Source organism: Hippopotamus amphibius, chromosome 4, assembly GCF_030028045.1.
Source record: "Hippopotamus amphibius kiboko isolate mHipAmp2 chromosome 4, mHipAmp2.hap2, whole genome shotgun sequence".
NCBI lineage: Eukaryota > Metazoa > Chordata > Mammalia > Artiodactyla > Hippopotamidae > Hippopotamus > Hippopotamus amphibius.
Window position 1 is genome coordinate 74705053 of NC_080189.1, and position 24563 is coordinate 74729615.

At 37.9% G+C, this 24563-nt stretch overlaps 1 protein-coding gene across 1 annotated transcript in view; it reads left to right on the plus strand.

The window, feature by feature from the left end:
* DNAH11 (dynein axonemal heavy chain 11) overlaps positions 1 to 24563 on the plus strand; it is a 315727-nt gene that overhangs the window by 245734 nt on the left and 45430 nt on the right. Inside the window, 4 exon segments of the mRNA XM_057731719.1 lie at positions 549 to 671; positions 21030 to 21234; positions 22180 to 22344; positions 24033 to 24173. Of these exon segments, the coding sequence (XP_057587702.1) occupies positions 549 to 671; positions 21030 to 21234; positions 22180 to 22344; positions 24033 to 24173 (634 nt within the window).

A 24563-nucleotide genomic window follows, 5' to 3' on the forward strand; every position in this document is an offset into this window, starting at 1 on the left:
AGAAATGTGTGCAGTTGTGCAGATAAATGGTCTCCTTGCTTATCTGCGTACTTGGAGAAAATTATTTTTGAAGGAAGAGACTATTTTTGGAGAGTGGGAATGAGATAAAATGATAGTTCACCACTTTACATGACTGAATCTAAACATTTTAAAAAAAATGAAAATATGATAAAACCACACGACATATAAAATAATTTGTTTAATCGAAAGAGGACCTATTGAATAAATTTAAATTTATAATATTTGGGTAGGTTACATTTATTTCAACCATGATTACTATCAAAAGTAAGTAATTTACACATGGACTTACTAGTTCACACTACTGAATTTCACTTGGAAAGATATAACTGAAATGTATCTCAAAATCTAATCTTTAATTTCCATGTATTCTGGTTGAAGAAAATACTACTTTATGAAATATTTAGTTTTCCCTAAGTTAGTTTGTTCCATCTAAAATACATTAAATGAAATAAAATTGAGTGTAAATAATTTTGAACACTTTCCCTGTGCTTATTTACATTTTTTCTTGATTCTGACTGAATTTTAAGGTTTTTGAATGACATTGAGACTGCTTTGGCCTTTGGAGATGTCATCTTAATTGAAAACCTTGAGGAAACAATAGATCCAGTCCTTGATCCATTGCTTGGCAGGAACACGATTAAAAAAGGAAAGTAAGTATTACTGAATTTTTAACGTGCATTTTGTGCTACATATGAGTTTGATCATCAGCTTCTATTGCTTGGCCTCATAATCAAGTGTGATCTACTGAAATATTCTTGGTGATATTTCGGAGTTTCCATTCCACAACCAAAGCAATCTTGACATGCCCCAGACGTTCAGACTGTTTGGTGGATTTAGATTCATGTTACACAATTCCTGATTGATAGGCTCCAAGAAATGCATTATCACAAATCTGAGAGTAGTTGTTCCTTTATTAATTTTTCCTTAATTAGCTCCTTTATTAGTTGAATGTTTTTCTACCTTCAGTACTTTGCAAAACACCTTTAGTATGTTTGCCTTAACTGCATATTGCGTGTGTCCTTATTTACTTAATATTTTTAAAAAACTATTTTAAATCCACTCTATTTTTTTTAAACTCTGCCTCATCCCAAGTCATAGCATCTATGGAATCATGGATTTACTGTGCTGGTTCTGTTTTTCCCTATACATTTAAAATATATATAACCATTAGGAAAAAAAGAGTTCATTAGTAGACCCCTAAGATCATCCCCACACCAGCGAGCTCTACGTGATGTTCCAAATGCAACCATTCCCCCAGACACCAGACACCTCACCAGGACATTCTCCCAGGGGCAGTAAATCTGTTTCCAGGGAAGCATCATGTCACTTTCTATAAATGTGTAAAAGGTCAGATGCAGCAGTTATGTCTCTAACTGAGCCTGTGTGGGCTCAGGGGAGATTGTGGCATTCCCACAGCTCTCTGTGCCTCTTCACTCAAGAAATCAACATTGACTAGGCTTATTTCACTGGATTTCTGTCTCTTTTTTTCTTGTTCTTTTTCTTCACAAAGGTGTAATTTCAGAACTTCCCCAACACCCTTCTTCTTTGACACCCACTCTCTGCCTCAAAGGTGTCTGTCCCCCTTTTCATCACTAGATTTTTCCTGTCAGTTTTAAGTGGAAATAGGCCTACTTAAGGGTGACTAACTTCTATTTTGTGAAAAGTCTCTAACTGATTAGTATTTATTATTACAACTCGCCAACTAAATCCATTTACAGTGAGTGACAACTTATAATTGTTTAATAAACCAAAATTCACCCAGACATGCATTTAGAACAATCTAATAAGGCACTTGACAAACTGCAGCTCTAACATAAATGTAATTGTAGCTGTGTCTGATGTGTTAAAAATATAGTATAAAATCTTGAATGTCACTAAAGTGAAATCCTTGTTATTAAGGTTCTGACTCTATTATAAAGACCTAGAATTTTTTGTCAGTGAAATACGTATTCTCTTAACTTTAACTTGGACCTTTGGTAACACAATTTAGGTGTAAGAATTTTGGTCTCTCTCTCTCTGTGTCTTTGTGTGTGTATTTGTAATCTGAAATTTTCAGAGACTGATAAATTTGAGTCCTGATATTTCTTCTCAACATGGCTGCAGTTAAGTATAAATGAGAATCCCAGAGGGTTTTTTTTTAATTTCCGAAACATTATTTTACAAAGAGCATCAAATTCTTTATTGCAAAATATCAAACCAGAACAATTTATTCCAAATTAATAATATTTCATGAATATGTACTCTCTATTAGGCTTTATAGAATTGATCAAATCATTGTAGCTTTTTTAAAAGGTCAAGAGAATTTTAAATGATGTGTAAGAATATAATAAACAGTGTTTATTGCATGCAGTTGTTACCATAACAGTTTTAGCTCCTAAACTCTTATGTGCGGAAACAACCACTTTTATGAATGTAAATTTAGATGTGCATCTCCAGATTTTTATGTTTTTAGAGTTTCTGTATTCAGAGATTCTGAATCCTTGCATATTCTATTAGTTACTGAAGAAGGCTTCTCTGAACACTGCTAGATGCCAGGAACTTTACTGAAGGCAGGAGATTCAAAGCATGATAAGGTACAGACCCTGCCCTTAAGGAAGCTGCATTTCCTTAGGGGAAAGTCAGACCTATAAACAGTAAAAGTAGTATTTGCCACTGGTGTCATGATAGAATTATACATGATAGGGAGTCATCAGCTCCATAGTGGAGACTTGGGAAGGTTTTGTGGAAAAAATTGCATTTGATTATATTTACATTTAATGTGGGTCTTGAAAGGTGAGTGGGCATTGTCAGACATATGGGAGAAGAGAATTCTGGAACGAGAGAACTAATACCAAATAGCAAAACACATGAAAGAGCCCAGCAGCTTTGGGGAACTGCAATTAGGATTCAAATATGTAGAGAGTCCCATTTTGAGGGGGGCGGTGGGGGAGGGAGATGTATGGACTGAGAGAGATGAAACTGGATTATCAGGACCCAGGATATGGACGTCCTTGGGTACCCACAGACGACCCATGGGTTGGCCTTTTCCTATAGGGTGATAATGCTTTTTCCCCAAACACATTAAAGGGGCCCATTCCTATCAGTAATGTTAGTTGACACCAGCAGTGGTTTTTGACCAAAGGACCTTGCCTTCCTGGAGTAACGCATCTGGAATTTCCATGTTTTCACTTGAGAATCATGAGCATGTCAGTGGGGAAGCTAGTGAAGACTCTTAAGCATGCTAGGAGTAATGTGATCAGATTTATGTTTTTGAAAGGACACTGTTGACAGTGTGGCATATTGATTGAAAGCACAAGGACTTAGAGCCTGGGTCTAATTAGCAAACAGTTGCAGGAGTCTCGTTGAGACATGGCATGAGCCTAAACTAAGCCAGCAACAGAGGAGAGGAGAGGTCAAACCAAAGAATTCTCAAGGAGTTAATATCATCAGTGCATGGTCATTAATGAGATCTTGTTAGTAGGGCAAAAGGAAGGTTCAAGGGTGATTTCCGGTCTTCTGCCAGGTTAAATGATGGTATGGTTTATGGAGAGATGTGATATGGAAATAGGAGTAAGTGTAGGGAAAGAGGTAACGATTTCACTCATTAGACATTCAAAGATTGAGGTGCTACTTTAGCACTCATTCTCAGAAAAGAAATCTGAGAAGCCATGGAACATGTGAGTATGGAGCTTAATAAAGAGATCTTGTGTGAGCATGTAGATTGGGGAATATTACATAGAGAGATGGTTAAGCATCATAGTAGATGTGGTTATCTGTAGAGATGCTACACAGTCAGAAGAGGGTACACTCACTTCACAGATGAGAAAAATGGGGCCTGAAAGAGTTTAGTTAATGTCTTCTTGGATGCTCAAGACTACATGAAGTTTAATACATGGAAACCTAGTTTCTCAACCAGATTTTCCAAATAAATAGGCACTACCATCTTTCAGTAGAATTCCTGTGCGTTCTCCTTTGCCATTCCCACTCTTCCTGCTCTTACATTCTGTTTTTCCCCTAAACTCTACTAATTTTCTCATCTGTTTTGTTTTCATATCTATACCTTGCAGTGTCATTCAGGCTTTTCATTTCTTCATGGTGATTGCAGTAATCTCTTTACATCCTTTTTCCGCTTACTTCTCTCCAACTCAGAGAGCAGTTAAAATAATTTTTTCTCATATTGCTTCTATCATCACTCCCATTAAGATTTCTCTATTGTCTATTACTTTGCATTGAATTAAAGTTTTCTATGGAACCTACAGTTTGATACTAAGTTGCCTGTTACCAACCTCATTACTTCACACAGATAATCCCCCCTTCTATAATGTGCTATTTCAGTTACCTTTTCTTTCTGCAAATCCCAAATTCACTTAATTCAGAATTTAACTGCTATTTAATCAGTTAAAGGGAAATTTAAATCTTCTACATTTAATGCTTTCCATACATAGTACATTCTATACTGTGTGACTCTGTCATTTTGCCTTTATATGTCATTCTGATAATATGCTTAAATGTTTTTTCACTCTTATCTATCTTTATTAGATTACAAGTTCTCTATGGATAAGAATCATACTATATGCCTTTAAAAATATGGTTCACTAAAATAAAAATAAAAACATAGACTTTTATTTTTGGCACTACAGATTAGATATGTAAAACTAAAAAACAACTAAATATGTTAGTTAAATTATTAAAAACACCTTTTGAAATGTATCACTCAGTTGACAAAAATGTGACCAAAAAGCTGGAAATAGAAAGTCAAGGAACACCAAAGCTGGTCTTTTTCCTGAGGGTACCTGCTAAAACCTGGTAACCTTGGGTTCCTGTTTTGATGGGTGTGCAGAACTTGGACCAAGCCTAGGGCCTGTTCAGGGTGTGGAGTCTACTAAGAGATTCTTGCTTAATGCTAGAGCCTCAAGGGGCCAGACCTTCTTTTTAAGGGTAAATTTGTTAAAAGTTAAACAAAAACCAGCACTGCAGAAACGAAATTTTCCTTTCTCTACTTTGGCTCTGGGAAGAAATGGAAAAATATCCACAGAGAATTCCTCACCACACCCATCTTCCTTGTGAATGTTTGAGACAAATTTTTATTACTTGTGTGCCCTAAAATGCCTCAAACCATGAATTTATTTTAATAAGTGGCCTTGGGTGGGTCACATCCCAATGCAAAGACCCTCTTTGGAATAATGTCTGTAAATCCAGACTTTAGAGGGTTATAAAAGATCTAATTCAAAGGTACACGACTTCACAGGCAAAAATCACAGAACACACAAGCTGGAGCAAATAGGAACATCAAAAAATAGAACCCTTATCTCATTGCTGCTTTGTTTTATATTTTATTGTTAATAAGGATATGTTTATTAGCCTTTCATGAAATGCCTATTGTTAACTTTTGCTAATTTTTTCCATTAAGTTTCTCATCACTTTCTTTAATGCCTCAATTTTTAAATTTCCACTGGTTATACTCTTTCTTATTTTTTAACATGATTCATTGTTTCTTTTTAATTTAACTTTTATTTCATACTGGAGTATAGTTGATTTAGTGTTTTGTTAGCTTCAGGTGTACAGCAAAGTGAGTCAGTTATACACATACATATATCCTTTTTCAGATTCTTTTCCTGTCTGTATAGGCTATTACAGAATATTCAGTAGAGTTCCCTGTGCTTTACAGTAGGACCTTGGTGTATATTTTATATACAGTAGTGTGTGTATATGTTAATCCCAACCTCCTAAATTATCCCTCCCACCCTTAAAGAAACATTGTTTCTTTAAGCATGTATCTTTCCATCATTTCTGTAGGATTTGGCAAGGGAAAGAAAGTAAATATAATACTCAACCCACTGTCTTGGTTTCTACATGTGCATTTTTAAGAGAGACTTTTAGGACTATGAGGTGGGGCTTATGCATTGTGTGTTGTTGTTAGAAACTAGCACTGGGGTCCAAGCAGTAAGATGGAGCTTGGATCACATCTTAGTCTGCTACACTCTAGTCTGGTGATTGGGGGTACGTTGGTTAGCATGTTTTTCTGTTTATGTTTTCTTATCTGGTGAGGGAAAAAAATACAAAGAGCATAACATGTACAGATATTCAATATACATTATTTCCCTAGAATCTTTAACAAGTGCTAGGTATGGTATGTGGGTGACTGGGAGCATGGACTAGATGACAGCCAGACGTCCTGAAGTGAGACCTTGTCTTTTGTACTTGGGAAGTGTGGATGAACCGTGAGTGGAGCCACAAAGCATATCAGCAAAACGGAAGGGTAGGGAGAAGAGGAATCAGTCATGTCTTTTGATGTTTTAAGTTGCCTCCTAAGAGCAGTAGAGGGTTTTGGTTACTTAAATTTTGTTATTTAATACTGATACATATAAAATACATAATATCTTAAAATTATCATGACAATAATTTAGACAGGTATCTAACATTCAAATTATGAACTGAAAGATGGCCCCGGATTCTTTAACCCACCTTTGTGCTCCTCTCCTTTCCTATTCTGCCTCCTCTCCAAAGGTAGGCAATATTCTAAATCTCATCATCACTTCGTTACTGTATTTAAAATAGTTTTATCATATATATGCATTTTCCAAAACAGTATATTGTTTGTTGTTATCTGATTTGGGGCTTTAAAAAATCCATCAGAGTGTATGTTATTAAAAGGGACTTGAATTTTTTGACTCAGTCTTTTGCTTCTAAGACTCAGCTACATTCTTGCTTTTAGTTCTAATTCTTTTTGTTTAATCTCATTTTCGTCGCTATAATATTCAATGATGTGGCTCTTTCTCACTTATTGAATGTTTTTTTTTTAATTTTATTTATTTATTTTTTGGGGGGTACACCAAGTTCAATCATCTGTTTTTATACACATATCCCCGTATTCCCTCCCTCTCTTGAGTCCCCCCCACCCTCCCCGTCCCAGTCCTCTAAGGCATCTTCCATCCTCAAGTTGAACTCCCTTTGTTGAATGTTTTTATTGAAGGACATTTGGATGATTTTTCAATTTTTTTGCTATTACCAGACATGCTGCTATGAATATTAGCATACTGGATACTCATATGTACATCTAACGGTGCACACAGCAAGGGGTTCTTGAGAGTTTATATTCTGGAGTAGAATAGTCGGGTTGTAGAGCGTGCGCACAATGAGCTTTAAAGGAAAATGCCAAATTGCTTTCCAGAGTTGCACACATTTACATGATCACCAGTTGTATTTAAGGGTTCTGAAGTCTTCCAGAGAACTGAGTTAGGAACTTTCATTCTTCTGCTATATTTTTATAACACAAAAGAATTGTATATTTAATACTATTAGCCACCTCTTCCTATGAGGAACTATTCCTACCACCTGGGTTTTTTCCCCACCTCCTTTTTTGAATGGAAAAAAATGGGGACACTCGAAATTTTGAGAATAATTTTATTCATAAAAGCTTTAAAAGTACTTTGGAAGAAAATTTGGTATTTTAGTGATAGTATTGTTTTTACCTGACAAGAAGTATGTCTAAGCAAAGCAAATAAATGCTTTCATTTTCCTGTATATAAGTCTTTAAAAGAGAGAGGCAGAGAGAGAGAGACAGGCTTCCTAGGTGGCGCAGTGGTTGAGAATCCGCCTGCCAATGCGGAGGACACGGGTTTGATCCCTGCTCCGGGAGGATCCTACATGCCGTAGAGCAGCTAAGCCTGTGCACCGCAATTATTGAGGCTGCACTTTAGAACCCGTGAGCCACAGCTATTGAGCCCATGTGCTGCAACTGCTGAGGCCCACGCACCTGGGGCCCGTGCTCAGCAACAAGAGAGGCCACGCCAACGAGAAGCCCACGCACTACAACGAAGAGTAGCCCCCACTCACCACAACTAAAAAAAGAAGAAGGCCCACGCACAGCAAAAAAGACCCAACACAGCCAATACAATTAATTAATTAATTAATTAATTTTAAAAAGAGAGAGAAACATTAAAATATATGTATACATATGGAAACTAGAAGGGATATGGGAAAATAAGAACAATTGGTAGAAATAGGAATTATCTTTCTTTTAATGCAATAAATAAAAGTTGAGAGAAAACAATGGAAAACAGAATTAATGGAAACGTTGACATGGCTTTGTTTAATAATAGAAATACCTATCAGCAATATTAAAACAGGAACAGAAAAATATTGACTTTACCTTGATCCCAAACTAATCTACGTGTTTGTCAATTTTCTTTTTTTTTTTCTTTTTTTTTTTTTTTTTTTGGCTACATTGGGTCTTCATTGCTGCATGTGGGCTTTCTCTAGTGGGTGAGAGGGGGCTATGCTTCGTTGTGGTGCACAGGCTTCTCAGTACAGTGGCTTCTCTTGTGGAGCATGGGCTCTAGGCTCGCGGGCTTCAGTAGTTGCAGCACGTGGGCTCAGTAGTTGTGGCACACAGGCTTAGTTGCTCCACGGCACATGGGATCTTTCCGAAGGAGTCAGACCCGCATCCCCGCCATTGGTAGGTGGATTCTTAACCACTGCACAACCAGGGAAGTTCCTACATGTTTGTCAGTTTTCTGCTAGGTCCTTTCTGATCTGATCTCCAGCAATGAACGTTTAACTTGATTTTTTCCATCCCCTTCTATCTTCACATTTCTGTGTTACTCTTTCCGATTACCTGTGGGGTTACAAATATGTTTCGTTTTGTGTTGTAAAGATGAGATAGCATTGAAAACAAGCAAAAGAGGAGGAAACAACCCCCAGGGATTGCAAAACTGGTACCTTCACCCAGAATGTTTTTACTGCTTCATCTTCTCCAAATGCATGTGGAATAATACTTTCATACTCCTGAGAGAAAGCCGCATCCATCGGAAAGGTTTTGGCTATTTGTAGTGCTTCTGTTTATTTTAGTTCTGTTTGCTTTGGAGGCCTTTTAAAAATAAAACAACATTAGTCTATTCTTCCTAATAATGAAAGTCTGAAAAGATGCTTGTGATAGATACAGCATAGTCCAAAAGTTGAAGTTCATTAATAACTGGAATGTTGTGGAGTATGAAGTAATGAATACTAATTACTCCTTTCTTGTCTGACAGCTCCCTGTGGACCAATACATCAGCCCAGACTTTAATTTGGCTCTAGTAATGGTTTCATCAATAGCACATTAAATCTGTGTTTGAGAAGATATACAGTTGAACCTGACCCACACAGTAGATACCGCTGTCATAAAATGGCCACAGGCTGACAACAGCTGGGTAATTACAAATAATTAAATCCACCAAACTCCAGACAATCCTAATTTTTAGTAAAATATATTGTGTGGTATCAATCAACAGAAAACTTATTTGGGAAGATTTATCAACACATACTTTTTCCAAAGCAAATTTACTGGCTTACATATTAGAGAAGTTGGTGATCTGTGAAGCATCTTCATAAAATTATATCTCTTTAATCTTTCTAATCTCCCCAAATATTATTGAAGTAATTTTTGAACTTTAATCTTAGCTGGAGTAACCTTACTGAAAGATGTATTTCAGCTTGTTTCAGAGCATATACATATTTTTAAAGACAATTTATACTTCATTCTATATTTAATTTCATACAATTATTCTTTAAGTAGTATTCCCTAGGAAGAAACTTAAAACGGAGAGAAATATTAGCTATATGATAGAAATGTCTATTTTTATAGAAATAATAAAATGAGAGACGGTATTTTACAGGTTATATTTATTTTATAATGACTAAGCTTCCTGAAAGTTGTGTTAAAATTATTAAGAATTGTTTTAATTAGCAAGTTTCCAGTTTATTATTATGTTGCTGCTCTTGGAGCTGGTGCCATACAGTTGTTCTGTAGCTGATTATAGATCTACTTGAATGAGGTCCTGGGTGAAATTTAAGGTAGAACCATGTTAAACCCCACACTGTAACAGAATGTGCTCTTTTGAGCTGGAAGCTTACGGTTTTTCAATAAACTCTAGAGTTATGTAATTCTCTCATTATGTCCCTGTGGGTAAGTATATTTTTGTTTTCAAGTCAATTCATGCCCTCATATAGTAGAATTTGGCATTCCTTCCCAATTTCTAAAGTTGAAAAAACAAAGTTTAATTGCTAAAAAAATCAAAACTTCTTATCCCTAAATTCAGTCAAAAATTGTTTAAGTGTAATATTCAGGGGCCACAGAAAGCGCATATTCTCATTCATCCTACTAACAGTGTTTGACTTTACCTGAAAGAAAATACCAAACAGGGCCACAGATTGCTTTAAAAAAAAGCAATTTTCTAAAAAAAAAAAAAAAAGAACAAACAAATACAAATGGAACCAGAATGTCTTTATTTTGCATGTTACATTATAATGTTTAAATAAGGATATATTGAAATACATATATAAATACATAAAACATGTATGTTATATATATATATGCTATATATATCTCTCTCAAAGGGGAAATTATCTATGATTTTTTAGTTTTCTTTTCTGTTCAGTAGTATCTGGACTCTTGGGACTTTAATCTGTTTAAAAAAAAATTCTAATCGAAGTTTGCTTTTATCTTAGAAGGACGTGTTGGTTATATTAACTGCATGAAGCAGCACGACAATTAACTCATTTCTATTCAGGACTTTCTTTCCTTCCTTTCCTTGAACGTCTGGCCAGCTGTGCAGCTTTCAGCTGAATCCTTTCTTCAGGAGCTGGGTTTGACCACCTCACTCTGGCCTTCCTGCCGAGGTTGCTAAGTAACCCCTCCCCACTGCCTGCGCAGCACCTGACCCTTTGGCTGTGCACACAGCCAGGGCTATTGGAACTCACAAGTCTAATCTAGAAGCTTTTCATTTGAAACAGCAGGACATGCAGTAAGGCTTTTAGATGTCCATTGAGAAGGTTTTTTGCTTCTCCTGAGTGTGTTTTTCCCCCAACTCATGGAACTCTTTTATTTACTTATCTCAAAACCCACCTACTATCTCTTTACCTTGACAAATAAGCTCCAGTGAGGCCTGGAGAATGGACTTCCTCTTATTCAGAAGATGTGTTAGCTCTCTGAATAGTCCATCCTAGAGGGACAGGCTTCAGTATAATAATACAATATCTTCAGAAATTCCTCACCAAACAGTGTTGTAAAAAAAGGTTTTGCAATTTTTTTTAAAATAGCATTTTACTGCAGCCATTCCTAGGAAAGACTTGGATCTGCCCCAGAAGCAAGTCCTTATTCTAAATTGAATATTGCTCCTTTTCCATGTTTGGTTTTACATGGCAATAAAAAATAATAGTGGTGTTTGTTCCTGTACTCAGAATATCTGATCACTAGAGAAATTCATGCAGGTTTTTGTGATCCAAGACCGATGGCATTTTCAACAGTAGCTACACTAAATCTTGAGAACAGTGCCAACAGAAGTAAAAGACATTTCTTTAGTTTATAGGCATATTTCTCAGAAATAAGAAATCCAGATTGTAATCTCAGACTTCAGACGCTCATCTTGGTTATTTTGAGATGATGCTGCCTCTCTCAACTCACAGAGATTCTGGTTTTCAGGTAAATCTGAGAATTGGGAGAAATGTTCCCCCATGTCTATCACAGAAATGCTGTGAACATTAGCACGAAGTTATTTTCAAGTGTTTTAAATATAATTGCATATCCGTCTTCCACAATAGTAATGAACTTCCATGACTTGAAGAAATTACAGTTCTTTTCATCCCTGTGATAACTTCTGGTGGATTGTGAATAATCTTTGGAAGAATTGTGAAATTCCCAAGTACCTGATTTTTATGCCAACCTGACACATGGAAAACTAAATTTATAGTTAATTTATAGATGATTTTATTATGCAATAACTGATTCAACATTACAATAATTCATAGCATTTTGGCATACTTCAGTTTTGTATTTTCTTTTCCTGAAAGCCAGAAGTTAGAAAACTTTTCTGTAAGTTGAATGATTTACTTTTAAAATTTTGTAAATTACATAATTCCTTTCATGAAAATATCCATCAGAAATTAGAGCTCTCAGATTCAGGCTGGGCGCCTCAATAGTCAGTGCCATTCTCCTTTATAAACAAGGACAGCATGTCTAACGAAAGATCAACAGGGCATGTCCTCTGAGCTGTCTCTTTATATTTTTTTCTCTAGTGGCCATTGATTGTTACTGAGTCAGTCATATTCTCTCAGTACCCTCTTGTGATCAATGGTCAGACAAGTTGACAGAGGCTGGGGTTACAAGCTGTCACCATCAAACAGAGCAAATTACCCTGCAATAGGATGCAGTGAAGTGAACTTTATACTAGGAGTCTAGAGACCCAGGTTCCAGTTCCAGCTCTGCCACTAAGCTATGTGACCTTGGACAAGTCATAAACTCTCTAGGTCCATAAAAAATAACCCACTGAATGATCTCTAGGGTCCCTTCTGGCTCTAAAATTACAGCTCTGCTAGGTGAGACAGACTGTGGACAGCTCACCCTCTGTCCTATCCAATTAAATGATGATGTTTGTACTGGGAAAACGCATTTTATTTCAGTTGTGAGTTCGTATAATCAGTCTGTCGTGTCCAAACCAGCACTTCTCAGCCAGAGAGAAGAAGGGGCAGGAGGAGCTCGCTCCCTTGGAGGGATGATGAAAACCCTCTGGGAGCAACTTCAGCCCACGTTCAGAGATCCGTGCCCCACTTGCTTCTCACTACAGTGTGGTGTTAGGGGCCAGAGTCCTGTTTCTGGGGGGCGTGGTGCCAGGAAGTGGGTTAAGAACTGTTGCTGTCACAGAAGAGCTGGAAGAGAGCAAAGGTCCAAGTTTCAGGTTGCCCTTCTCACCTGCTGTTGCTGCTCCTTGGCTTTGAAGTTCAAGCACTCGGAGCTGCCTGCTGTGTTCTAGAAGTTACAACCTCTGGACTCCTCTCTTTCACAGAAATAACACAGGGATTGTTTGCTTTTCCCACCCCTCTGGTTAACTACGTTGTTTTTTGGATCTTTCAAATCAGGAGAGAGCACTAGCAATCTGTTTATTTCTCCCAGATCGGAGATTAACCAAAAATTAACCTAGCAGCAATGATAAAACCCACTGAGTCGTTATGCAGTTTTTGCCTTTCATAGATCATAAACACCCCAATTGAGGATAATTTACTGTCCCTGGGAAATCTAAACGTATAAAATAATGTTTCAGAGCAAAATAGAAAACCAGTTTTATAGGCAGATATCCTTCTCTTTGCCATCAGCATAGCAACTTCCCTGATTAACTCTGTCTCTTCACGGAGAAAATCAGCCCTGTCCCTCAAACAGATGGATTTATGGTTCTCAAACTGGGGTATATGAATGTCTTAGGGCACATGTAGGCGTGCAAGGGAGGTTTAGAACCATAGAGTCATCTCCAGGCCACCTTATGGAGTGTGGCTTTAACCAAGATGTTTGCTTAAATACGTATTTGATGAGTTAAAAGCTTTTGTCACCTGCACCCAGAAGCAAAGTTGTCTGAACCTCATATTCTATATTGGCCAGTCTCTCACTTTTTATCTTGGAAACCTAGATTGGGAAGCACAGTTAGGTGTAGTGGCTGATTGGAAAAATTGTAAGTTGATGTTACTGGGTACTCCAGTGGGATTAGCTGCTATTGCTATGAGAGGAGATTATGCTGATACCACTAACTGGTGGACCCTCTAGAGTGGTAATGGGCAAGCAGCTTTTGATGTGGCCCAGGAGCTGAGGATGCTTTTAAAGAGTTGTCAACAAAGAAGAATAAATGGCAGAGACATATGTGGCTGACAAAGCTTGCAATACTTACTCTCCAGCCATTTGGAGAAAGAATTCTCCAAGTCCTCTACAGGGATTTCTCCGTGAGGCCTGAACACCTCTGACTTTCAAATATGTTAGTCATCTTGCTGGGGGCTTGTTTTGATTCTCACATACCCTGTCCACCCCCACCCCGCCTCACACAAACCTCAACACTGAATTGATGGGACTTCCTTGGGGCGCTCTGGTTAAGAATCTGCCTGCCAATGCAAGGGACATGGGTTCAATCCCTGCCCCAGGAAGATACACATGCCATGGAACAACTAAGCCCATGTGCCACAACTATTGAGCCTGCGCTCTAGAGCCCATGAGCCACAACTATTGAGCCTGTGTGCCACAACTATTGAAGCCTGCGCGCCTAGAGCCTGTGCTCCGCAACAAGAGAAGCCACCACAATGAGGAGCCCGTGCACGACAGTGAAGAGTATTCCTTGCTCGCTGCAACTAGAGAAAGCCCGTGTGCAGCAATGAAGACCCAATGCAGCCAATAAATAAATAAGTAAACTGAATTAACTTTGTACTCTAGTTCCTAACCCTGCCACAGTGAGCTGTGCGACTAGACTGCAATAATGAAAATACTGGACTTGATTCATTCAGTGTTCATTTAACTTTACATTTTTAAAGTGGAAAAATGTTTCAATTCTTTTTTTCATCTAGAGATATAGGTTAGTGGTTAAAAAAATGAAGTTTATGAGATGTGAATCTAAACCCATTCAAAATTCATAAGCAAGTGAGGGAAAAGTCAACGTGAAGTCATGGAAGGTCGTGATAGACCTGGCATTTCTCAGAGACACTACACGATGGATAAATGAATTCAAAGATGGAGCAGTAATCAGAAAATCACAGGACAGCATACGCAGAGGTTTATTTTAAAGTATGGGTTTTGTTATTGTGGAGCTGTAAATGAGTATAAACTTTGGAATGGTTTATGTATGAGAACCCAAGGCAGTAATTACATGAAACCATCACACTTGAAATTCCCTTTAAAAGCCAATCATGGTGGCTTCCTAGGTGGCACAGTGGTTAAGAATCTGCCTGCTAATGCAGGGGACACGGGTTCAATCCCTGCTTCTGAAAGATCCCACATGCCACGGAGCAACTAAGCCTGTGTATCACAACAATTGAGCCTGCGCACCACAACGATTGAGCCTGCGCTTTAGAGCCCGTGAGCCACAACTGTTGAGCCCATGTGCTGCAACTACTGAAGCCCACGCGCCTAGACCCCATGCTCCGCAACAAGAGAAGCCACGGCAATGAGGAATCCGTGCACAGCAAGAAAGACCCACACAGCCAATAAATTTAATTAATTAATTAAAAATTTTAAAAAAAACCAATCGTGGATGTCTTGAAATATAGGCCAACAGTAAAATAGTGAATGACATTAGCAAAGAGATTTTCTCAAAGCTATTTGCAAGATCAATTTTGGAAACCCTTGGACAGGGGAACTCAAATAATGGGAGAAATTTTGATGATGCTGTCAGTGTAGAGATGGTTGAATATGTCTTCAGTCAAAAAGAAGCAGATTGACTAAGAAAGGTGTCTTTGTCAACTAAGACCATCATGTAACACACCTCACTTTGCTCCAAAGTCAAGCATGAACCTCTGAGAAACCATAATTATCATGGTCGCTTACCTTACAAATTGATAAAAGCTCAAATATAAGTGATTGACGTTTTGTTAGGTTGTTCATTTTTGTTCTCTTTTGGTAACACCATTATTGAGGTATAATTCACATACTGTACAACTTAATCATTTAAAGTGAGCAATTCAATGGTTTTTAGTGTATTGACAGTATTGAGCAGTCATTACCACAATCAATTTTAGAATTGATCCCTGGGCAACCACTAATCTGATTTCCATCTCTATTGATTTGCCTATTCTGCTCATTTCATATAAAAAGAGTCATACAATATGTGGACTTCTGTAATTGACTTCTTGCACTTGTTTTCAAGGTTCATTCATATTGTAGCATGTATCAGTACTTCTTTCCTTTTTATGGCTGAGCAATATCCCATTGTTTGGATATACCACAATTTATCCATTCATGAGTTTATGGACAGTGGGTTGTTTCTACGTTTTGGCAATTGTGAGTAATGCTGCTATAAACATTTGTGTACAAATTCCATGTGGACATAAGCTTCCCATTCTTTGGGGCATGTACACAGGAGTAGAATCACTGGGTTACATGGTAACTCTATGTTTAAGATTGTGAGAAACTGCAAACTTTTTCAAATTGATGGCACCATTTTACATCTCCATCAGAAGTGTATGAGGGTTCTAATTCTCCTATACCCTCACCAATACTTGTTCTTGTCAGTGTTTTTTTATTATTATAACCATGTAGTGATGTGAACTGGCACCTCACTGTGGCTTTGATTCACATTTCTCTGATAACTAATGATATTGAACATCTTTTCAGGTGCTTATTGGACACTTGTAGAAGTATCTATTCAGATCTTTTGCCTTTCTTTTAATTGGGCAGATCTTTGATCTTTATATGACTGGACATAGTAGGTACTTAATACATATTTATTTGTTGAACTGGATGAGTAAAAGAATCAATGAATCAGTATTAAGATTTTGTAGTCATATGCCTATTATGAGAGAGTAAGTAATAATGTTAGAGGAGAAACCATGCTTGTTTTGGTAATGATTATATGTCTCCAGTGTCTACAAGACTCTCTGACAACCTGGAACTGTGTGGGTGTTCGGTAACTGTTTGTTGAGTGAATGAATGGTTGTAATATGTTTTATGATAAAAAAACAAATAACTGAAGAAATTATAAGGTAATGATTATTTTAATGAGAATGGTATCAATATGTGCAAAAGTGTTAACAAATGGTATCATTTCCAAGACTCGTAAAACAAGGGCTCAGGGTCACTGTGCGCATCAGATACACTAGCAGCCACTCCTTGGTTCACTTTTAACAATCAGCCTGTTAGTTCATTCATCTCTTGCTGTTCTCAGTGTTTCATTTTAACAGTGATGTGAATACTCTTTTTTTTGATCATTTTTTTAAAAAAAGGAAAGTATGTATGATAAAGATACATAGTGGCTTAGAAGAGAGATGCCACCTGAATTGGTCTTTTTCCCTTCTGGAGAAAAAATTGAACAGTAAGAAGTCCTAAGTATAAACAAACCAAAACTTGATAACATGAATGACTTCACCATTCAACTTAATTAAAAATGACTACCAAAGTAGCTTGTTTGGCAGATTTTTCAAGCTTAGACACTTAACCAAAAAACGTGAAAGCTTTTTTTTTAATTTTACTGAAGTATAGTTAATTTATAATGTTGTGTTAATTTCTGCTGTAGAGCAAAGTGATTCAGTTATACATATATATATTCATTCTTTTCCATTATGTGTATCACAGGATATTGAATATAGTTCCATGTGCTGTACAGTAGGACCTTGTTGTTTATCCATCCTGTATATAATAGTTTGCATCTGCAAATCCCATACTCCCAATCCTTCCCTCCCACAGTCCCCCTCCCCCTTGGCAACCACACGTCTGCTCTCTAGGTCTGTGAGTCTGTTTCTGTTTCATAGAGATGTTCATTTCTGTCGTATTTTAGATTCACATATAAATGATATTATATGGCATTTGTCTATCTTTCTGACTTACTTTGCTTAGTATGGCAATCTTTAAGTCCACCCATGTTGCTGCAAATGACATTATTTCATTCTTTTTTATGGCTGAATAATATTCCATTGTGTGTGTGTGTATACATATATGTATATGTATATATACCACATCTGTCATTGGAAACTTAGGTTGTTTCCATGTCTTGGCTATTGTGAGTAGTGCTGCTGTGAACATAGGGGTGCATGTATCTTTTTGTATTACAGTTTTGTCTGGGTATATGCCCAGAAGTGGGATTGCTGGATCATATGGTAATTCCATTTTTTGTTTTCTGAGGAACCTCCATACTGTTTTCCATAGCAGCTTCACCAACTTACATTCCCACCAACAGTGTAGGAGGGCTCTCTTTTCTCCAATCTCCTGTTTATCACAGGATATTGAATATAGTTCCTTATACTATACAGTAGGACCCTCTCCAGCATTTGTCATTTTGTCGACTTTTTAATGATGGCCGTTCTGACCGACAGGAGGTGGTACCTCATTCGTAGTTTTGATTTGCACTTCTCTAACAATTAGTGATGTTGAGCCTCTTTTCCTGTGCCTACTGGCCATCTGTATGTCTTCTTTGGAGAAATGTCTATTAAGGTCTTCTGTCCATTTTTTGATTGGGTTGTTTGTTTGTTGTTGAGTTGTTTGTATATTTTGGAGATTACGCTGTAGTCTGTCGCATCATCTGCAGATATTTTCTCCTATTCCATAGGTTGTCTTACCTTTTTTTTTTTTTTTAATGGTTTCCTTTGCTGTGTAAAAGCTTGTAAGTTTGATTAGGTCCCTTTTGCTTATTTTTGTTTTTATTTCTATTGCCTTGGGAGCCTGACCTAAGAAAACGTTGGTACAATTTATGTCAGAAAATGTTTTGCCTATGTTCCCCTTAGGAGTTTTATGGTATCTTGTCTTATATTTAAGTCTTTAAGCCATTTTGAGTTTATTTTTGTGTATAGTGTGAGGGTGTGTTCTAGCATCATTGATTTACATGCAGCTGTCCAGCTTTCCCAACACCACTTGCTGAACAGACTTTTCCACATGTATTTTCTTGTCTCCTTTGTCGAAGATTAATTATGCATAGGTTTGTGGAAAACCGTGAAAGTTTTTGTTGAAATATAAGAACACTACAATGGAAACAAAAGTTGAGAATTGGATGTAGACATTAGGTCACGAATCTGATCAATCTTTTGAGAGTCTTAGCTGTAGTGATTAAAGCTTTAGTGATTGAGTGATTTAGTGATTGAAGCTTTAGTGACTTAAGAAAACTGTGATTTTTAAATAATCATTACACACTAAAATTGTTTTATAAAAATTTACCTAGTTAAGTAGAGTGGGCAGTGGATCAGGGGCCCTTTCCTCACTATATGGCACAAGAGATTTCATTTTAGAACAAGACACAGTTACGAAACATCCACCAACAGCAGCCTAAAATATTACCACATTAGAGCATTCTGAGTATCTCTCCTCAGGTTTAAAAAAAGAAGTTATTGTAAATTTTGTGACATTTTAGTAAAGAGGATTCAGCATTGCCTGAATGCTGAACTTATCATACAGTGTCTTTCTTTTTAATTCATCCAATTTTCCAAAGTTGATAAATTTAGGGAGGTCACATCTCACCCATAAGTCAGTGAGAAAAGTAGTCATTTTTTTTCTCATGATTATTTAAAGCACTATTTTAAAATTGAAAACAATATGGGCTTTGGGTAACATCCTTATCATCATCATAATGATACCTCTATAATGAAAACATATGCTAAATAGGGAAGAATTCAGAATTTTAGTAAGAATTTGAGATAAAATAGGAGACTGAGAAGATACTCTCTGTTTCAGCCATGCTCCCAGGCTTCTTAGATGAATTTTCACTCCTACTCAGTTCAGGCCACTTTGATGGAAAAGTATGAGAAGTTCCAGCCTTCATGGGTTCTGTCTGTCTGATGCGTAAACAATAAAACTTCCCCTTTGCTAGAGCCTCATAGTAGGTTCCTGGCAGGAAAAAGATCACAAGGTAGGCTGGAATTGTTTGATAGAATTAACATAGTGGCTATTTACAAAAAGAATTTGCAGAGCGAAGGATAAAGGGAACCCAGTAGAGAGGTGTTGAGGCTACAAAGGATTTGCAGCAGCAGAAACCAGTTACTGCCTCTAGGCCTGAAGGTATTACTAGGTCCTCTAAGCAGAGCTGTGGAATGGGTCATAGCTGGACATAGCCTTCACCAGACCATGGCCCCAAAGCAGGGAAGATTCGCCGGACCTTTCTTTCCTCCTATAGTGCTGTCTCCTGCCAGTTCTTCCATTGGCCAAGCCCATCCAGAACCCAGAGGGCAAGGGAGCCCAGGTGATAAAGTCCTCAGGAATTAGATGCCAGCATCTAAGGTAGAGAAAAATCAGTCCCTCCCCTCAGGGACAGACTGCATTCATTCAGAGCTTTGCTTGCAGTTACCTGAACCATCTCCATCTAGGTTTAGCAAAACAGAGACTATTACAAGGCAGCAGGGTGCCATGGCAACTGAGGCGAAGATGCAGCCAGGCTTCAAGAAAGAGGGTACCTGGAAGCCCATAAAACCCAACATTCTCCTTTTGTTCTCCCTTTATTCTTTCATCTGAATATTGGTTTAATGATTTTTTGGGAGTACACCAGGTTCAATCAACTGTTTTTATACACATATCCCCATATTCCCTCCCTTCCTTGACGCCCCCCCCTCGATTCCCCCCCACCCTCCCTGCCCCAGTCCTCTAAGCCAACTTCCATCCTCGAGTTGGACTCCCTTTGTTATACAACAACTTCCCACTGACTATGGAAACTGGGGTGATCTTTCTCTACTGCTTAGTTCACCAGCAGGACAGGGTGACTTCAACATAAGCTTAGAGGTTCCAGTTCCAACTCTCCCTTCTCTATATCCCAATCCTAAATCCCAGGAAAGGTTACTCTGGTTGGAACAGCTCGGATGAAGTGCTTGCTCCTGGTCCCTGTGGCTAGAGGAACAGGGATACAGAAAGAAGCATGGTTGCTGAGAGCCCACCCCTGTGTGAGACAGCTTGCAAGAATGCTGTCCATGCATCCCACACAGCAGGCTTCCTAAACTTTGCTTCTGAGCCAGTGCCAAAAGTATTAAGATTGGGTAGAGTGCCCAAGGAATTTTTTTTTTATTAAAAAAAATTTTTTGCTACCATTACTCATAGTCATATGACAGGGGCTTAGAAGAAAGAATCAATTCTGCATCATTTTAAGTCGCTTAAATTAAGCATGCTTAAGGACAAGTATATGTGTATTTTTCATATATATAAATTGTAAGTGCGTATGTATACACACACACACACATATAAATGCATACATACTCATTTTATTCTTAAAGAATAGCAATGTTTAATATAAGGTTAATCAGAGAAAGCATAATACAGTAATAGAAGCTAGTATTTGTCGTTATAGAGTCTTTATATGATTTATTGTATTACACGGACACTATGAGGTGAGTACTACTATTATCACCGTTTTACATGCAAGGAAACTTAATCACATAGAGGTTTCATGGATAATTCCTATTCCTCTTACACTTTAGGGAAACAGAGAGTAGATGAAAAATCATGAATCATCTGATTTTACAGCCTATATACATTAGCAGAATATGGGAATGGAATGCCACCATAATATCAGTTATGGTTCATGAGAGTCTCCTGGATGTCTGTGCTATGCCGCCTTTAGGTACATCAAGATTGGAGATAAAGAGTGTGAATTTAACCACAACTTTCATCTTATCCTTCACACAAAACTGGCCAATCCTCACTACAAGCCAGAATTGCAAGCTCAGACAACCCTCCTCAATTTCACGGTCACAGAAGATGGTCTAGAAGCCCAGCTGCTGGCAGAGGTTGTCAGTATTGAAAGGCCAGATTTGGAGAAGCTTAAGGTAAAAATTATGAAATCATCCCCCCAACACTTATTCAGTACCTTCTTTGCACAGATTATAGTGCCAGACACAGAAGTATAAGATGGGATGACTGCCCTGCAGGATCTTGCAGTCTGATTGAGAAAAATGAGGGTGTATGTGAACAGTCAAGTAGCAATTCAAAGGTACTTCTGATAAAGGAAGTGGTTAGGATTGTGCCACAGGAGATGGGCTAGTTGTAGGTGATGTTTGATGCAGGTGACTGGGGCAAGCAAAGAGGCATGTGAGTCATGGAAAGCAGGGCTCGCGAAGCAGATACATGCCCTGGAAGGTTAGAAGGAAGAGAGGGATCTCTTTCCCTCTGCCCAGGGTGGAGAGCTATCTTATTCTCTGATCAGGGTGGAGAGGAATCTCTTTCTCTCTGCCCAGGTTATAGAGGAACCTCCCCTGGGCTTCCTCTCCCTAAGAGATTCCCTGGGCCCCCAGGAGTTTTTAACTCTCAAGCTCTGCCTCCAGGACTCAGCTGTTTACTACTTAAATGTTCCTGCGAACCCGAGATTGTCTGTATCCACTCATCTCTGTAGTTCTCAGGGTGGCAGTTGCCCTGTGACCTCAGTTCTCTGATGAATATAAGAAGGACTGTTGTGTTTAGCTTTGTTCCTGTGGTGAGGATGGAAATAATGACTTCTCTCTCTTTTGATTTGAAGCAGAAACCAGAATTTTCTTCCTATAGGTTCATGAGGTTCAGTGATTATGATATATGGTCATGCTGTGGACCCTGAAGTGCAACCAGCTCTTACTATGCCTGCTGAATTTTTTTAAAGAATTCTTTTTAGTTATGATTAGTACAATTTTAATGCTGTGTGTTTTATTATATATGATTCCATGACATTGATGGCTAAGGAAACTCTGCTTAAAAACGTGAATTTAACCATCATTTCTCACACTTTGCTTGGTTTGCATTAGTTGATTTTGACAAAGCACCAAAATGACTTCAAGATAGAGCTGAAGTATCTGGAGGACGACCTCCTCCTGCGTCTCTCGGCAGCAGAGGGGAGCTTTCTAGATGACACCAAACTGGTAGAGAGACTGGAGAGGGCAAAGGCCACCGCGGCCGAGATAGAGCGCAAGGTAGGAAAAGGCAAAGGCTGCCTGGTGGGGTTTAATGATCCTTTTGAGTGAAGTGCTTGCGATGAAAATGTAATCCAACTTGGCCATTTCTCTAAGAGGACTGACACTTTGTGGAATTCAGGTTTTTTCATAAACTGCCTTAAAAAGTGGACTGTATGGGGTTCTGAATGGAGACAGAGATGGCTGAACTTGTGCTTCTACTAATTCAACAAAGATCCAGTCATTCAGATTAGACTCTGTCAGGCTATTATTTTTTCCTGAGTGACTAAATTTGAAGAAAATTGGGCCCTGCTGACTTGTGTAGTCTAAAAATCCTAAAAGGCTTAGCCTCCAGCTCTGGCAAACTGACATCCTACAATCTCACCCCAGGCTTCCTGGTCTGCTGTACATTTTAGAGAAATACTTAGAGCTGAAGTTTTGTTTACAGGCCTTCAGTGCTGGGAGACTGAGCAAGGGATGGTCTCCTGCTGCATTCAAATGCATTACGCCCCTAGGAAAGTGACATTTCCTAAAAGCCAGAAAAAAACGTTCGTTTAGTAGACTTCCTGCTGAACGTCCAACATGTGTCCCAGTGTGCCTTACGCATGCACTTTGGACTTTCACAAATGGCCACTAGCTCTTAAAATTCTGATGTTTCAAAAATGAAAGGAACCCTTATTTGCTTTCTGGAGTATCCTCATTACTAAGTAATCTATTAATTACCCAGCCAAGGCTGTGTCACCACACATCCAATATGTTTGTCTTAGTTTAAGCGAGGAAATGGAATCCCAAATTACTCTGTCCTTTTAAGTAAGTGAATTCTAGGTGGCTCCTGAGATGGTAAAGATTAGAGCAATTAAGTAAATTAGGCCTTAGCTTTGAAGTTAACTTCTAATTGTCTCAAAATGTCTCTTCCTACCTTCCTAATATATTGCCATGTAGAGACTTCCCTCTCTGCTCTACATTTTCCTTATTTCCTTTTATACTCAAATATGATGAATCAAATCTATTAATAAAAAAAAGTTGGATAAATACTGTATCTTATAAAGCTATAGGCCGGCAGTAGTCCTAGATAGAAGAAATTTGTGCCTTGAATAAAAATGAATATGTTAGTTGATGATGGTGTGTGTGTTTAGTTCTCTCTCTGAATGTACCCAGAGGCTAATACAAAGACAAACTGAATGGAAATATACGAGCATATGGATGATCTTGTGCAAAGTCTGAATTAGACAGTCACGAGAGTCTTCCTATAAAGGCTTTTTAGTAAGCATGGCTATTGGATATTTTATTGACCTTGGCAGCTTTTGTATACCTTGTTGACTAATAAAGTTATTGGCATTGAATTGACCCAGCAGACTTTTAAGAGCTATCCCTGGGAGGTGATATAACTGGGTTATTAACCCCTGAAAGAGAGAGGGGAGGCAGGAAGGTGACATTACTCAGAATAAATTCTGTAGAACCAAAAACAATCAGGTTTGTTTAATCTGTAACCATAACACAGCTAGAGTTATGTGCGTTCTCATTTAAAACCCAGTTTATAAAAAGATTATTTGAAAATAAGAATTTTGTGACTTTAGAAAAGCCCAGACACAGAGATGCCATACATGTTATCTATGTTACTACTACTAATTTCTCATTTCAAATATGTCCCTTCTATCACATAGAGAATATGAAGAGTAAGTTACTTATGTTGTTTGATCCCACCATAGGTGATTGAAGCTAAAGAAAATGAAAGAAAAATCAACGAGGCCCGAGAATGTTACAGACCAGTGGCAGCAAGAGCATCCCTGCTTTATTTTGTTATTAATGACCTCAGAAAAATCAACCCCATCTATCAATTCTCTTTGAAGGTAATGATGAATAGGCTAAGAAAAAATTTAAACTTTAGGAGTAAAACTTGTTTCTGGAAGTTTAGAATTTCTTTTTAAGCAATCAGTGCATCCAGTAAGGAGTCTCGAGGACCTCGCTAGCAAAAAAAAACAAAACAAGACCCCCCAAAATCCTCACTTTCTCAGTAACTTTCATTTATAATTTTCAATAAGGCTTTGAGATAATTAAACTATGTGACACCACAGTACATAGTTTTTGTTCTTAAACAGAGTCTTAAGGAGTTTAATATATATAAGGGAATTCTCCTGGAGGCTCCTGTACTTTCTTTGTGAATGTGTACGTGTTTTATAAAAAGGTTTCCCATTTTATTTTAGTATAGAGGGATAAAAAGTGAGAATAACTATTGATTA